The sequence below is a fragment of the Mauremys mutica genome, chromosome 2 (genome assembly GCF_020497125.1).
Source record: "Mauremys mutica isolate MM-2020 ecotype Southern chromosome 2, ASM2049712v1, whole genome shotgun sequence".
NCBI lineage: Eukaryota > Metazoa > Chordata > Testudines > Geoemydidae > Mauremys > Mauremys mutica.
This window is the reverse complement of record NC_059073.1, coordinates 85,234,700-85,252,589: the sequence shown is the minus strand read 5'-3', so window position 1 is coordinate 85,252,589 and position 17,890 is coordinate 85,234,700. Positions and strand designations below refer to the sequence as shown.

The 17,890-nt window shown below is 42.8% G+C and overlaps 1 protein-coding gene across 4 annotated transcripts in view; it reads right to left on the bottom strand.

The window, feature by feature from the left end:
* ROCK1 (Rho associated coiled-coil containing protein kinase 1) overlaps positions 1 to 17,890 on the bottom strand; it is a 178,291-nt gene that overhangs the window by 48,142 nt on the left and 112,259 nt on the right. For all 4 annotated transcript variants that reach the window (XM_045006595.1, XM_045006596.1, XM_045006597.1 and 1 more), the window contains 9 exons: positions 17,834 to 17,882; positions 15,693 to 15,828; positions 15,197 to 15,288; positions 14,815 to 15,061; positions 12,905 to 13,011; positions 5,439 to 5,589; positions 3,715 to 3,875; positions 1,349 to 1,533; positions 604 to 673 (listed from right to left, as the gene is read on the bottom strand). In XM_045006595.1, the coding sequence (XP_044862530.1) occupies positions 604 to 673; positions 1,349 to 1,533; positions 3,715 to 3,875; positions 5,439 to 5,589; positions 12,905 to 13,011; positions 14,815 to 15,061; positions 15,197 to 15,288; positions 15,693 to 15,828; positions 17,834 to 17,882 (1,198 nt within the window). The remainder of the gene's footprint in view (positions 1 to 603; positions 674 to 1,348; positions 1,534 to 3,714; positions 3,876 to 5,438; positions 5,590 to 12,904; positions 13,012 to 14,814; positions 15,062 to 15,196; positions 15,289 to 15,692; positions 15,829 to 17,833; positions 17,883 to 17,890) is intronic.

The following is a 17,890-nucleotide window of genomic DNA, read 5'->3' as shown; positions in this document are numbered from 1 at the left end:
TGAGCACCATCACACAGGTAACTGGGTAAAATTTAATGGCCTGTGATATACAGGAAGAGTGAGGCTAGAAGATCTAATGGGCTCTTCTGGGCCTTAAACTGTATGAATCCATGAATTTTATTTTTTTCAATTTCAATTTTCAATTTCAATGCCAAATGCATTAGCTAAATCTTGTATAAATCTACCCAAATTAGGAGGGCAATGGGGAAGTGACACCTGGCTCTATAATCAAGTCTGCTAGATCATGAGCAAACTAATTTGGAACTAGTTTACACCTGAGGCACTATTAGGAAGTTTTGGGGGGGCAGCTAACTACTATATGAATGTTTACATATGAATGTTTGCTTATGCAACACAAATGGAACACAGTACTTTGCTGTCCACAAAATCATATAAACAAAATGGTAATAGACCACGTACAGTATTTATGATTGTTACGATACACATATCACAATCTTTTCATGTTGATAGCTTGATTTTTGTGTATTTGTATATTTTTAGTAGTATTTTGTGTGTCATTTATGTCTGAGCATTGGGGTACGTAGTCATGAAGTTATTAAACAAAACAATCCTTTATCTTTGTAAAATTCCTCATGAACCTACCGAAAAATACTGTTCAGCTTCAAGCTGATCCTGAAGTTCCCGCATCTGACCTTCATTTCCTCTATACTGCCTTAAGGAGAGAAAACAAAACCTCATATAAAAGCCATCCATTATGCTTGCACCTTTAAACTCTGCATTTTTCTTTCATATGCACCCACCTCCTCCTTCACACACTATCTGTAAACATGGTAATCATAAGCACTTCATTCTAAGATTCTGGTTTAACAATATAATTTAGGCTACCATAATGGTAGCTCCCATGCATAATTTAGATGGGAAGCAGTACTCTGAAAGTGCTTGGTTTCTGTCTTCAACCTGCAGACTACTGTGGCACAGATCCAATAAAGGAAGGATATTCTTGTTGGAAAAGTAATGCTGTCTCCTGTCAAGCTAAAAAAATCGTAAGTGAGAGGAGGAGGAGTCTTTTAAAGAGAAAAATATGTACCCAGTCATGAAGCTCAGTGGTCCTCCAATAGACACTCCAAAGTTTAAATCTCAAATGGTGGGTCTTGGATAGGCACTTCAATTGCTCCAGAAAGGCCAGACAAGCCTGAGCATAGAAGTATCAGCCAAGCAAACCTTTTTATATTTCAAAATAAAAATATTCTAATACAATAAATACAGACATTTTCAGGAAAAAAAATGCAAACAAATATTTTTGCTTTCTGGAAAAAGGTGACAGACAAAATACATGGGGGGGGGGGAGAGAAGAGGGTTTTCCCTTTTATATCAGGCCCCTACTTACTTAGTGAGTTGAGCCAACTCAAATTCCAATAATCTCTTCGCTTCCAACAACGTATTGATCTCCTGTTTCAGCTGCTTCTCAGAACCCTTCAAGTTGTCTGCCTCAAAAGCTTGTGTTTTCAGTTCATTCTGTGTCATTAGTCGCTTATTTGTCTCTTGTTCCAGCTGATGTTTTAGAGTCTTAACCTAATTGTGTAATAAATCACTTTAATTTAGAATTCTTTTACCAAATATTTTCCTGTATTTTGTTAAAAGTAATAATGTTTCACATATGCATTATTTTATGTCAAACATCACCATTTCCTACATTTTACTCAAAACAGCCTCCAATATTACTTGGGTGCAATATCACAGAAACTAGTTTTTCTTATAGATTTTAGTCTATATTTCGGCCTCAAGAACCACCCTGTTCCCAGCCATTAATTTTTTCTTTTGTAATAGACTCCAGGGTTGGAGCCTGAATTCACTCTCATCTATTCTACCTTAAGGGGGGACAGTGGAAGAGGCCCAAGAGGTTTGACAGACCCCCATTCTTCTTTGTTGAATTTGGGTTTTGCAAGCTTTGTGTCTTACAAGCTTTGTGTCTTTTCATCCTAGAAAGTTATGCTGCCCAGAGCAGTCTAAAATTTCAATTGCAGCCACCATAGCCCAGCAGAAAGGCTTTCAGACTGACTCTTCTAATTTAATCTGAAAGGACAGCACAGATGAGACCTAACAACAACAATTAGCTCCTATATATCTTACAACAACTTTCAACTGGTGTTGAATTTTGCATGCTCTGAATGATACACTGCATTTTGAAGGACACAAATTCAGAACACGCAAAATATCTATTTTGCAAGTGTAATGAGAGTGCATGTTCAAACTCACAGGCAAGCTTTTTTATTTAAAAAATAGAAATAAAATGAAATGCAAAAATTACCAATCAGGAAAGAGTTCAAACAAAAAAAGAGACAGGACACCAAAAAGTTAGCTTCTCATTAACTAGTAATGTTATAAATTAAGGAATACAATTACATAAATGAATCCAGCCTGTCAAATATTAGATCTGGCTAAGTAACATTAATATGGGAACATTAACGTTTGCGTTTACTGGCTATTTTGCAATTCAGCTTAGTGTCCTTTAATACACAGATCGTAAAGATAGAATAGATCAGGGGCAGGCAAACTTTCTGGCCTTTAGCTTTTTGGTGTTTCCTCTCTCCCTTTCCCATTCCCATTTATTTTGGCATTGGGTTTCATACATTGTATGGAGCGCTGGTTAGGGGAGGGGGTTGTGGCCTGGTCCCCACCTCCTATCTGCCCCCCACCCGGGACTCTTGTCCCATCCAACCCCCCTGTTCCCTGACGGCCCCCCCGGGACCCCTGCCCCATCCACACACACCCCGCTCCCTGTCCCGACTGCCCCTGGACCTCTGCTGCCTCATCCAACCCCTCCTCTCATTCCTGACGGCCCCCCCCATCCAACTACCCTGACCCCTGACTGCCTCCAGAACCACTGCCTCCTTCCTGACTGCCCCCCCCGGGACCCCTGCCCCCATTCAACCCTGCTCCCCCCGACCCCTATCCACACCCTCACCCCCGACCACCACACCAAACTCCTCTGTCCTCTATCCAACCCCCTCTGCCCCTTCACTGCGCTGCCTGGTGCACCGGTGGCTGGCGGCGCTACAGCCACAATGGCCAGCTGGAGGCGGGCCACACCACCACCATGCCGCCACCATGAAGCACAGAGCACCCGGTCAGACCGAGCTCTCCAGCTGTACTGCCCCAGGAGCTCACAGCCCCGCTGCCCAGAGCATTGTGCCGGCGGCGGAGCGAGTGAGCTGAGGCTGTGGGGGAGGGGCAACAGCAGGGATGGGGCCAGGGGCGAGCCTCCCAGGCCAGGAGCTCGGGGGCCAGGCAGGACAGTCCCACAGACCGGATGTGGCCCACTGGCCGTAGTTTGCCCACCTCTGGAATACATAGTATATTCTTCAGTAACAAACAGATGGCTTTGATAATGCAGAAGAAAATATGCTAGCCACTTTGAAACCCATCATCTCTGCAAAACGTACCTCCTGCATAACTATAGTGTGTAGGACCCCACTGACGTCATACCTGGAATCAGTTCACTATTAATGCATAGCTCTTATAAAGGAATATATGTCATCCAGGGTCTAAAAAAAAGATATGGCATTCGACCTACTCAGACAAACCTTTACAGCATTTAGGTGAAACCTCTTAGTACAGTTATAGTCAATAATGTTATGCTACATAAACATCTCAACTTAAATAGATTCAGTTTTCTATTTCTTAATGCAACTCATTCTTTAATTTGTCTTTTACATAGAAAAAATGATAGGTAACAATGCAGGTTTTGCTTACTTCATCCTTCAGCCTCTCTTTTTGCTCAGTGAGGTGCTCAAGCTTCTGCTGAGACTGCTTCAGGTCAAAGTCCAGCATGGAACATTGTTTTTCAATCTGAACTATTTGATTTTCTGCCCTGTCTCTTGCTGCCCTCTCCTCCTTCACTTTTTTTTCCATTTCTAAACAGGAAACAAAAGTAATTGACAGCACAATAAAAAGGTATTTATGCGAAAATACAAATATGGCACTTCTAAGAAAGTGTTTGCTTGACCATGCCTTTCTTAAATACACCTAATATTCCATCTTTGAGAGTTAAGCACAGGGTTTCTCTCACCCACACACCATGGTTGGGGGTTTTGAAATTCTTTACAGTCAGATGAGTATGCATCTCTAGTTTACTACTGAACAAAATCATTATAGTATTGTTGCAACAGAGACAGTGATAGTGATTGCCAGAGCATTAGGACCCTCCTACATGCAGCTACTTGTCATTCCACTAACTGCCATTATACCAGTGCTCAAAATGTTCCAGTCAGTTCATGTATTGCTCAAAAACAGAGAGCTGCCAACAAAAGCCATTTAGAAACGGAATTAAATAAAACTTTTGATAGAACAAATAGCAAAAAACATCCTAAGATGTGTGACCACACTAGGGTTGCCAACTTCCTAATTGCACAAAACCAAACACCCTTGCCACATTCCTGCCCTGAGGCCCCGTCCCCAGCTCGCTACATCCCTCCTCCCTTTGTTGCTCTCTCTCTCCCACCCTGACTCACTTTCACCGGGCTGGGGCAGGGGGTTGGTGTATACGAGGGGGTGAGGGCTCTGGCTGAGGGGGTGGGGCCAGAAATGAGGGGTTCAGGGTACAGGAGGAAGCTCTGGGCTGGGGTAGGGGTGCATGAGAGAGTGAGGGCTCCAGTTCGGGAGGGGGGCGGCAGGGATGAAGGGTTTGGGGTGCAGGAGGGGGCTCTCCAGGCTGGGGTCGAGGGGTTTGGGGTCCGGGCTCCTCCCAGGCAGCGCTTACCTCAAGTGACTCCCAGAAGCAGCCAACATGTCCAGCTCCTAGGCGGAGGGCCCAGGGGGCTCTGCGCACCGCCTGCACCTGCAGGCACCACCCCTTCAGCTCCCACTGACTCTGGTTCCCAGCCAACAGGTGCTATGGAGCTAGCACTCGGATCTCCCATGCCCCCCCCCCCCCCCTGTGCCTGGGAGCCAGACATGCCAGCCACTTCAGGGAGCCGCATGGAGCTAGGGCAGGCAGGGAGCCTGCCTCAGTCCTGCTGCACCACTAACCAGACTTTTAGTGGCCCAGTCAGCAATCGAAAACCAGACGCCTGGCAACCCTAGAACACACTAAAAAAACATGGGCCTCTAAGTTATGAAGGGAAGTGGCTGAATGAGTACAAGTGTGATAACTTCAAAGCAGCAAAATTCTAGTTAACTAATTTTACCTTAACTTGAAGATATAAACAGCACAGGATTTTCATATTTGTAGTACAGTGATGTTAACAGATCTATGCTGACTTATACCAGCTAAGAAAATAGCCTAGGGTCTTTAAATAATGTATTACATTATGTATGTTTTCAAATTTTGATACGCATATGCATTTTCTTTACACCAAGGATTAAAAACTGGTTTTATGAACACTGCATAAAAAAATTCATTGCCATTGTAATGGAATCAGGACAACAGACCTTATTATTGCTCAATATTCTATTTGAAACTAAAAGGAAATACATACCACACATTGCAACTGATTTTGCCTCTTCAATTGATTGATGTTTGTCAGTTAACCGAGCTTTAGTCACTTTATGCTCATTTACCTCCTGTTCCAACCGCTGTTGTAATGTTTTGAGTTTATAGTTTAAATCTATTTCTAAGTTATTCTTTTCCTGCAAATCAGGACCAAAAAAAAATATACTTTATTAAAGCAGAACTGTAAAAAAAATTCTGGAGTATTTTACCAAGCCATCGAACGGATTCACATTTCTTTTTCTTTTCTCTCTCTTTTTTTTTTAAAAAAAAAATAAAAGAAGGTTTACATTTCTGCTTATTCACAAATCACAATATTAATAGGATATACTATACTATGCTTTTTTAGGTGTTTAAAAATGAGGTTTGAAGGAGAGGAAGGGGGTAATTAGACTTTGAAGAAAAAACTCGTTTTATTCAGCAATCTATGAACTCATAAGATAACAATCATTTCTCATTTTGAATGAACTAAAGAATGCATCAATCAATAAAGGTTTTAATTACTGCTCGCATTTTTGTGCCTCTTGCTTGCTAGTGGTTGTCTAAGTGAAAAAAGGTTACTCACCCTGTGCAGTAACTGAGGTTCTTCGAGATGTGTGTCCCTATGGATGCTCCACTGTAAGTGCGGTAGCTCCCCCTGCGCCTGAGATTGGAGATCATCAGTAGCAGTGCCCACTGGGCTGCACATGCACTTCTCCCCATCTCGCATCGTCTATATAGCACTGTTTGGTCCAACCGCCTTCAGTTCCTTCTCTACCGCAGAGTCTACATTTAAAACTCTGAAGCAGAGAGGAGGAAGGCAGGTAGTGGAGCACCCACAGGGGGACACATTTAGAAGAACCTCAGTTACTGCACAGGGTGAGTAACCTTCTCTTCTTCAGGAAGTGCACCTATGGGTGCTCCACTATAGGCGACTGTAGAGTAGTGCCCTTAGATGGAAGGATGGGGCTTCGGAGTAATGTGTACCAAGGACGATAGGACAATACATCCTAGTAGGGTATTTGATGCCACGTTGTGGGTAATAGCACAGTATTGGCTAAAAGTGTCTGTGGATGCCCAGGTGGCAGCTTTGCAAATGTCAGTAATGAGCATGTTGTTTAGAAAGTCAATCCAGGTAGCCAGTGAGTGAGTAGGATGCATTCAAGATCCAGTTTGTTTTGTTGATAGCAAAGGTGGATGTACTCTGAGATCCATTTGGAAAGACGTTGTTTGGATAAAGCTGCTCTCTTTGATCTTTCAGCAATAGAGAGGAATAAGCCTGAAATGCCTGAAAGATTTTGTTCAGTCAAGATAAAAGGCTAATGCTTATCTGACTTCCAAGATGTGCAGAGTGGCTTCATGTTGGTTGCCATGCAGCTTTGGGAAGGAGAGAAGGTGGATAGGTTGGTTTAGATGGAAAGAGGATGGCACCTTGGGTAAGAATTTCAGATGTGATCATAATATGACCTTGTCTCTGCGAAAGATTGCGTACAGCGGGTATGCCATGAGAGCACCTATTTCTCCTATCCGTCGGGTGGATGTGATGGTGACAAGAAATGCTGTTTTTATGGATAGGTGTATGTAGAAGCATGCTGCAATGGGCTCAAATGGGGGACCGGTGAGACAGCGCAAAACTAGGCTGAGATACCAAGGTGGAGTAGGGTCTTGTATTTGACGGCACACATTTTGAAGGCTCTTAAGGAATCTTCTTGTTAGTGCATAGGTAAATATGGAATGACCTATCTTGAGGTGGAATGCAGTGATGGCCGCCAGTCCTGCTCTTTTAAGTTATTCTAGAATGTCTAGAATGAGTGATAAAGGAACATTCATTGCGAGGACATGTTTGCTGTCGCACCAAGTCTGGAATCTTTTCAATTTATTGAGATAAGTAAGATAAGTTTTATCATGCCTACTACTTAAAAGAATCTTTTTTACCTCTTTTGAACAGGTCATCTCCGAATCCTGGAACCAAATTGGGTTGGAGGATTTGACCTGTGTCTTGAGAGAGGAGGTGTGGAGTGAACTGTAGGGTGATTAGTGGACAGACCACCATTCACACAAGGAAAGGGTACCAAATCTGTTGTGGCTACGTTGGGGTTATGAGAATGACTGTGGCTTGTTCCACCTGTGTCTTGTGAAGCACTGTGAACAACAGGGGAAAGGGTGGGTAAGTGTGGAGTAGGGGTACATCCCATGTAATGAGGAAAGTGTCCCCCTGGGACATTTGGCAGTTTTGGGCATGGTGAAGATATCTATACTCAGGAATTCCCAGAAGCTGAATATATGCTGCAGGTCTCTTGTGTCTAACTCCCACATATGGTATTGTGAGAATCTCTTGCTCAGTGAGTCCGCCGTGGTGTTCCGGTGTCCAGGTAAGTATGAGGCCAAGATGTTGATGTCATGCTAGATACAATAGTCCCACAATTTTACTACTTCCGAGCACAGGGATTGGGACTTCGCTCCCCCTTGTCTGTTGATATAGAACATGCAAGCAATCTTGTCCATCATTACTCTTGTGGGCCTTTGTCTGATTAATGGTAGAATGTGTCGGCATGTGTTGCGGACTGCACATAATTCTAGGAGGTTGATGTGCAACACAGATTCTGAAGACGAGCACCTGCCCTGTACCCTCTGTAGATGTGCTTACCAAATGAGTAGGAAGGCCTCAGTTGTGAATATGTTTCTTAGGCAAGCAGAAGACGCTGCCTGTTCCCAATGGAGCATACCTTGACTTTTGGAAGGAAAGGCTCGCCAGCCAGCTGATAGCAGGTAGAGATACATTCTGAGCCACTTCAGGATTTCCTGTGACAAGATAGATTGGCCCTTTAATGTGCCAGATATGGCCACAAAGAGGCAGGGAGAGAGTCTAAAGGACTCATTCCTTGTGGGACAATTGAACATGACTCTGGAGATGCTAGAGGATGGAGCATCTTTTCTCCTGTGAGGATTGCAGCTTTCTGAAGAAGACTGTCAGGAAAATTGATTGATTCAGGTGAAATTCCAAGACTACCTTAGTTATGAATTTGGAGTATGGTTTCATCACATTCCTGTGGAAGGAAATGCAAGGTGGTCTGGCCATAAGACCTTGGAGCTTGCTAACTCTCTGCTGATGTAATGGCCACAAGAAGAAACATCCTGATAGTAAGACAATATACTGAGCACTCCAACAGCAGTTCAAAAGAAGGCTTTATAAGCTTTGAAAGGACAACGCTGAGCTCCCCTGTGGACGTCGGTACTCTTACTGGAAAGAAAGTATGCAGAAAGACCTTGAGGAAATTAAACAGTAGGGGTGTGAGAAGACAGAGTACAACTGTACTAAAAAGTGTGACATGCCAATGCTCAGTGAGATTGACTTCAAAGGAGTTAAATATCAGTCCCATATGTGCAAGAGCAGGATACAGTACAACATCTTTGGTTATTGGCAGCTCCATTGGGTCAGTATTATTCTGAGTTGCCCAAATGGAGAATTTTTCCCATTTGGAGAAGTCAATCAACCTTACGGATGGTTTCCTGCTTTGCGTAAGGACTTTCTGAACCTGTAGGGAACACCATCTGTCAGTGTTGTTCAGCAAATCAACATCCAGGCTGTCAGGTGCAAAGATTGCATCTGAATGCATTGTCTGACTGAGGTTTGGGATATTACATTAGGGTAGGAAGGAAGATGTATGGGAAGCTGCTGGGACATTGGCCACTGTCAGTAGACAGATACTGGGCTAGATGGACCTTTGGTCTGACCCGGTACAGCCATTCTTATGACATCCAGACTGGTCTCAACAATATAGGACTAGCACAATGACTGAGGCCTCATATTGTTGATCTTGGATATCCTGGGGACCAGGGGATACAGTACGATACCATACAGGAGTCCTCAAGAAGACTGAAACAGCAAGGCAATCGTCAGTTAGCCTGGACTCCCACCTTCCCTGAAGCAGAAGTTTTAGCACTTGATATTGTCCTCTGTGGCAAACAAATGTGTGGTAGGAATCTCCCACTGACAGAATACTGGGTCTAGTATGGATTTTTACACAGACCACTCATGGCTGGTTACCACATTTCTGCACTAAAAGTCTGCTAGGTCATTGCTGATCCCTGGAAGGTGTAGGGCTAGTGGAGTCACTCCCATGTTGATAAACACCATTTCCAGCATTGGATGGCTTCCAGCAGGAATGCTATACAGATGAGCCAGATGGCTCTTAGTTCCAAGGCACTCATGTGTAGGTTAAAATCACCATGAGACCAGGTATCTTACATTTGAACATGGTTCAGGTGGGCACCCCAACCCAGTTCCTATAGTGTCTGAGATAAGCATCACTGTCCCCTTTTCTCATGTTCATCAGGACAAGACACCAAAAAAACCTGTTGCTTGGCTTGAGGCAGGACCCACTGCTCACATGATGTTTGGATGGGAAGTTCACGGACCTCAGTTATCATTGTAAAGATGGTGGGTAAAGTTTGGCAAGCAGCATCACGTACATGTATGTGGACATATCAAAGAGTCCCAGACATGTGTGTCCTGTCATTGCTGGTGTTGACTGTAGTTCATGCACAATGACTGATGGGAACAGAAACTGTCCTCTGGCAGGAAAGACTTTGCCAAACTGAAGTCAAATAGATCTCCTATGAACTCTATCGTTTGTGATGGTACACAAGATGACTTCTTCTAGTTCACCAGGAGTCCTAAGTGGGAGAACAGGAAGAGGACACAATCCAGGGACATTCTGGTCTCCTGCTTTGACCTGCTTCTGATCAGCCAGTCATCTTGATATAAACAGGCATAGATTCCATGTTTTCTTAGGGTATGTCTACACTACGAAGTTAGGTCGATTTAATAGAAGTCGATCTTTTAGAAATCGATTTGATACAGTTGATTGTGTGTCCCCACTAAGTGCATTAAGTCAGCGGTACCAAGGCTAGCGTCGACTTTCGGAGCATTGCACTGTGGTAGCTATCCGACAGTTCCTGCAGTCTCCGCCGTCCATTGGAATTCTGGGTTGACCTCCCAATGCCTGATGGGGCAAAAACATTGTCGCGGGTGGTCCTGGGTACGTGTCATCAGGCCTCCCTCCCTCCGTGAAAGCAATGGCAAAAAATAGTTTCTCGCCTTTTTTCCTGGATTATATATATGACATACCATGGCAAGCATGGAGCCTGCTCAGCTCACTGTCATTGTATGTCTCCTGGGTGCTGCTGGCAGATGCAGTACTGCAGTGCTACACAGCAGCATCCCCTTGCCTTGCCTTGCGGACGACAGATAATACAATACAACTGCTAGCCGTCATTGTCGTCCCATGGGTGCTCCTGGCTGACCTTGGTTAGGTTGGTTGGGGGTGCCTGGGCAAACATGGGTGCACCTGGCCAGCCTCTGTGAGGTCAGTCAGGGGAGCCTGGATAAAAATGGGAATGACTCCAGGTCATTCTCTTCTTTAAGTTTTGTCTAATGGAGATTCAGTCCTGCCTGGAATATCATGCGAGCTGGAGGCTTCTGCCTCAGGCTGCTCTCCCAGTCAGCAGCACCGCGCAGTCGCACCTACCCCAGCCTACCACTTGCTCCCATGGCTAATGAAGCCTGGACAGTAGTAAGGAGCAGTTCAACTATAGGCTGAGCAAGTGCATAATGGTAGTAGAATGTGCCTTTGGACGTTTAAAAGCTTGCTGGCGCAGTTTACTGACTCGGTTAGACCTCAGCAAAACCAATATTCCCATCGTTATTACTGCTTGTGGTGTGCTCCACAATATCTGTGAGAGTAAGGGGGGAGATATTTATGGTGGGGTGGGAGGTTGAGGTAAATCGCCTGGCCGCTGATTACGCGCAGCCAGACACGAGGACGGTTAGAAGAGCACAGCAGGGCGTGCTGTGCATCAGAGAAACATTGAAAACCAGTTTCATGACTGGCCAGGGTAGGGTGTGAAAGTTCTGTTTGTTTCTCCTTGATGAAAACCTGCTCCCTTGGTTCACTGTATTTCCCTGTAAGCCAACCGCCCTCCCCTCCCCACTTTATTGCCTCTGCAAGCAGAGATCAAAGTCACTGTTTCAAATTCATGCATTCTTGATTAATTCATCACACAAATGGGGGGTAGCCTGGAAGGGCTGGGGGAGAAGGGAAGCACAGGGGTGGGGGAGTTGTAGGGGCGCCCCCTAGAATGGCATGCAGCCTATCATAGAAGCGGCATGTATGGAGCTCTGAACCGGAGCAGACGTTTGCCTCTCTGGTTCTTTGGTAGGCTTCACGTGGCACTGCTGGGGGTCCCTGTTATAACCTCTGTCCTTCATGCCCTTGGAGATTTTTTCAAATATTCCCGCATTTCATCTTTTGAAACAGAGTTCGGATAGCACGGATTCGTCTCCCCATACAGTGATCAGATCCAGTACCTTCCGTTCGGTCCATCCTGGAGCTCTTTTGTGATTCTGGGACTCCATGGTCACCTGTGCTGATGAGCTCTGCATGGTCACCTGTGCTGATCAGCTCGCTACGCTGGCCAAACAGGAAATGAAATTCAAAAGTTCGTGGGGCTCTTCCTGTCTACCTGGCCAGTGCATCCAAGTTGACAGTGCTGCCCAGAGCGGTCACAATGGAGCACTCTGGGATAGCTCCCAGAGGCCAATACCGTCGAATTGCATCCACACTACCCCAAATTTGACCCAGCAGGGTCGATATCAGCCCTAATCCCCTCATCGGGGAGGAGTACAAAAATCGATTTTAAGAGCCCTATAAGTCGACAAAAATGGCTTCGTCATGTGGACGGGTGCAGGATTAAATCCATCTAACGGTGCTAAATTAGACCTAAACTCGTAGTGTAGACCAGGGCTTAGACATACTGCCATTACAGCTAGAAAGTTGGTGAAAACTCTCAGTGCCATGGTGAGTGTGAAGGGCAAAACCCTGAACTGGGAATGGTTGGCCCCCCACTGTTAACCTTAGGCACTTCCCATGGGCCAGATGGATGGCAATATGTAAGTACAGCAACCTGGAAGCCGAGAGCCACAACCCAATCTAGAGCTTGGAGCAATGCAGGCAAGCATTACCATCCTGAGACTGAGTATGTATTTGTTGAGTCTCCTCAGGTCTAGGATAAAAGTCCAGTCTCACCCAGGAGGAACATGCGTGCCTACACTGGGATCCGCACTGACACATTTGAAGAAGCTATGATTTATTTACACAATACAAAATAATTAAAGACAGTGGAGTTGCATCATAGGCGCATTTAACTAACACAATTTTAACTATACGTGCTCGGCAAAACAAACCAAAAAAAAGAGGAAAACAACTTAAATACTGTACCTGTAGTGCGGGCGATTTCGCCCGCCATTCCACTCAATGAGCGTCTGACTATATGCGATTTTTGCCGTACGCGCTGACTTCAGAACCTAACCCCCGCGTAAGATGCGACTCCCCTGTACATGATCATATTCTGACCACAGCCAGTGAGCAAACATTAGCATTTTTTTGAATTATCGTGTATTATTAGTTACCTTACCTTTTCACAATGATTAAGTGAGTCTTGTGCCTGTTTTCTTTCCGCTTCCACTCTTTCAAGATTATTTTTAAGATTTTTTACTTCTTCTTGTAAAGATGTAATCCGAGCTAGCAAAAACAAATTAAAAATAGTTCAATTTCAGCTACTATGCCTAGATGCAGAAACAGGACTTTGATTTTATTTTGTCCAACTGCTAATGTATAGATGTTTCCTTTCATTAATATAAGTCCTGTTACAACATACAACAGCCACATTTTCTGATGACATTACCTCTGCTGAAGTCTTATTATGGATAGATACAACATATAACAGAATGGAGCCCCAATCTCAGTTGGGGTCTCAAGGTGCTATTGCAGTACATAAACATAATTAAAATAACCTGCACTGGAGAGGTCCTCCAGAGAAAGAGGAATTATTTTTACCCTACTGATCACTCCACAAAAGCAAAGGCTCTCCTCCAGGCTTGAGTTTGGAACAGCTTGCCCCACACCTTATGCAGCTACTTTAGTATACTATTAAACTGAAGACTTTAAACAGAAACACCAAGACATTAGGATAAGTTTCCAACTGCAACTGTAATTTGGTTTCTTGTATTACTCTAGGTGTTAAATGTTATACCTTATAAACAGTATGTATGCAACATAGCTCACAAGTATGTCAGGTTATCTAGAACTCTGTAAGCTTAGCATAGTTTTTTGGGTTTTTTTAAACTAAAATGTCTTAAGAATTTCCAGATGACAAAATGATGTGAAAAAGAAAACATGTCTTCTTCCAGAATGCTTCCAAACACTTCAATGCTGTACTTAGTTGTCAAACATTTTCTTGTTATAAATTGGCAATAACGTGTGCAAATTTCACATGGAACTCTCTGTCTAGATACCAGCAGAATATCCTGTTCTATACACTTTAGGAACTCTGAAGAAGATTACCCTTTCATGCACGCCTAAAGAGCTGTGTAGCTCTAACACTGCATCAGTTAGGTTTGCTCCATCACCCCTTACAAACTGTACAGGAGACCTTCCCTCTTGTCCCTTTGTACTCTGACTTCTTTGAATATATTTCTTTTTCTTCATATTGGATAAACTGCCCTCTCACACAGTTACCCCAGTGGCAATCTAGAATAATTAGTCCGAAATGGATTTATCCTATTAAGCTGTCTCAGTGGCTAAGCAAGTTGTCACTTGGCTGTCATGGTGGCTGTCACCTTGGGTTAGAGAATCTCATAGTTCTCTTAAACACACAACTCTTTAAACTGCATGGAACTTTCTGGTATTTTCACCTCTTAAACACCTGAAAAGAAAGGGTGGATTACAATGGAAACTATTCTGCATCTTAACTGTAGTGGTTGTTACCACTCCTGCTAGAACATTGCTGCTGTAAAACCTTAATACATGCCAAAAGGAAAAACCTGCTCCTTAACTTTAAGGATCAAGTAGAATACCCACTCTGCTTCAAAGTGAATGGTGCCTTTGGATGCTGTGTCAGTGTCTCAGAATCCATGAACATTGCTCTAAAGGGGTTAATATCCAAAGATAAAGAAAAATCATGTTGGAGGAGGGGCAGGGGAAATGGCTGTTGTCCGCAATACTGCTTTCCCTCTCATCCCCAAAACTCAACCACACAGGAATTATGTACCTGAGTTAATACTGAATTGGTAAGACATTTGGTACCTTAAACTGTATTTACAAATTTTCCCAAGTATTAGTCCTCTAGGGATATGCAATTCATATGTTGATTATTGCTTTGCTACACTAAATGAATAGAATTAAACTCCTTGAAAACAGCTGGTACATCTTTTTCAAGATTTAGACAATGGTACAGAGCAGCAAAGTGAAATTATGAAAATAGATTTTTGTAAGAATAAATATTTACTGCAACATTAAAAAACTACACAAGTATGGAATGGTTACCTTGTAAATCTCCAATCATTTCAGATCCATGACTTCTGTCCCTTCGTTCTGCTTCCAATGCTGCTTGCAATTGATAATAGTCCTTTTCCACTTCCAATTTTGTGCTCTCTAGAACTCTGCATCTTTCCTGAAGTTCTCTATTTAGTGATTCTAACTGGCTTATGGACTTGCTCATTTCTGTATGACTCTTTCTCAATCTTGCTGCTGTATCTGATTCTGTCCTTAGTAAGTCATTGGCTTCTTCTAGCTGTTAGAGTAAGAAAAGTCAAGATTCCCATTTGAAGTGCAATAATTAACAGATTCAGCTTTGTTACATTTATGTAATCAATATTATATGACAAATTTGAAGAAACAATGAAAACACTGAACAGCAATCACTCACTTGCTTTTGTAACTGTGTCATCTTCTCATTTGTAGTTTGTGAATGCTGGCTAATTTTTTTCATGTCTTCTAACTGATCTTTTAATGTGGACACTAGAGACAGAAAAGAATATGGAATTCAATGTTCCTAGCAGATCAGAACAGAAAATCTTTGTGACATTACTAGATATTTCTACATGAATAGACAGCAAAATAATTAGGATATTTCCTTTTAATTTCTTGAGGCCAAATTTTGTTCTTGAATTATATACACCTGGCTCACTCAAATCACTAGGGGCTCCACATGCATACATCTAAGGGCAGAATTTGGTACTTCAAATATCAAAAACAGAAATGGCTACTTTCCTGTGATAACTATGACAATTTTTTTGTCAATCAGTATTTCAACAAAAAAAATCTATTCTAAAACGTTTCAAATGCTAAAAAGGTAAATTATTTGTAAAACTGTATAGTAGCTTACACAAAAACATTTCTAGCACATGGGTAACATTGCTTACCTTCATTTTCTACATTCCGTCTTTTTTCATTCTCCTGTTCCGCTTTTCTTTGGTATTCATTTATTTTATGTTGCAGCAGCATCTTTTCCTTCTCAGTCTGAGATACTGTTGATTCTAAATTTTTTCTTTGATTTCCCTGAAATTATAACAAACACTGGCATTTTACATTTACATTTTACAGAATAAACCTACAAACTTTTTTTAATTCTGTTGTTCTGTGAGTAGTCTCATTGTCTTCAACTGGTGAAATCTTGGCTCAACTGAATCCATTAGGGCAGGGGTCAGCAACCTTTCAGAAGTGGTGTGCCGAGTCTTCATTTATTCACTCTAATTTAAGGTTTTGCGTGCCAGTAATACATTTTAACATTTTTAGAAGGTCTCTTTCTATAAGTCTATAATATATAACAAAACTATTGTTGTATGTAAAGTAAATAAGGTTTTTAAAATGTTTAAGAAGCTTCATTTAAAATTAAATTAAAATGCAGAGCCCCCTGGACTAGTAGCCAGGACCTAGACAGTGTGAGTGCCATTGAAAATCAGTTCGCGTACCACCTTTGGCACCCGTGCCATAGGTTGCCTACCCCTGCAGTAGGGTCAGGATTTCACCCAGTGAGACTACCGATATGAACAGGAGGTTTGCAGAATAGAGCCTAATAATTCCCAACATCACTTTTCAAGTTTGTCTCTGATTAAATCTTCCAAATCACTGCAATAACTGTATTTAACACAAAAGCAAAAATAACCTGTTTACAGTAACTCCTCGCTTAGCGTTGTAGTTATGATCCTGAAAAAAGCGACTTTAAGCGAAACAACATTAAGCAAATCCAATTTCCCCATAAGAATTAATGTAAATGGTGGGGGGGGGTTAGGTTTCAGTGAAATTTTTTTCACCAGACAAAAAACCACACACACACTCTATACTGTATTTAAATTTAATACTGTACACAGCAATGATGATTGTGAAGCTTGGTTGAGGTGGTGAAGTTAGAGGGTGGGAGAGGGTGGGATATTTCCCGGGGAATGCCTTACTGCTAAATGATGAACTAGCATTCGGCTGAGCCCTCAAGGGTTAACACATTGTTAATTTAGCATCACACTCTACAAGGCAGCACGAATGGAGAGAGGGGAGACAGCATGGCAGACAGACACACCCTGTCTGTGTGGGGGGGGAGGGGAAGAGAGAGAGATGAGCATTGTCCCTTTAAGTATGCTGACCCCACTCTAAGTACATTGCCTTTAAAAAAAAAAAATCAGGATTTTAAAAAAATCAGCTCTCTCCGTCCTGAGCCCTGTCCTGTTCCCATCCTGCTCTATATGGAGAAGGGTAAGCGGGGTGGCAGGAGTAGGGGGGAGGAAGACACTCTGACATTAGCCCCTCTCTTCTCCGCTCCCCTGCACAGCAAGCAGGAGCCTCTCGGGAGCAGCTCCAAGGCAGAGGGCAGGAGCAGCACATGGCAGTGTGGGGAAGGACAACTTAACTTCCAGCAATTGGTAACCTGCTGGGTGGGTGCTGCACATGGAACTTATGGGAGTGGGGAGCTGATAGGGGGGCTGCTGGTCCGCTCTGGTTCCAAGCCCCCACCAGCTAGCTCCAACAGGCTGATCTTCCTGCAAGCAGTGGACAAAGCAGGCGGCTGCCAAACAATGTTATAAGGCAGCACTGCACAACTTTAAACAAGCATGTTCCCTAATTGATCAGCAACGTAACAATGAAACAATGTTAACCAGGACGACTAAGTGAGGAGTTACTGTACTAGATTTATGAATACTACAATATAATGATGTGCTAGAGGATTATCTGCACACTGATTTTTAGAAAGCTAGCTAATTTTGAAAAATTATATTGAATATTCTGAAGAACAAGGCTAAACAGAGTTCAGCAGAGAATTTGAAATGCAGGAAAGTAGTTTTGAATTGTAGACGCAAAAAAAAAGTATTTTAAAATTCTAAAATTACATTTTGCACTTTCATAACAAACATGGCCAAAATGATTTGTGTTTTGGAATGTGGAGATTTATTCTCAAATTTAAATTGGAGTGCAAATTTTTACAGGAAAATTATAAACCTCTAGCAGTATTATGAGTACACTGATTAACTCAACATAGTTAAAAATTCTGTGATTCAGAAAAACACAAACTTACCTCTTCATCCAGTTCCTTCATTAGCTTGTCTAGTTTTATGTTTGAAGTCCTATAAAT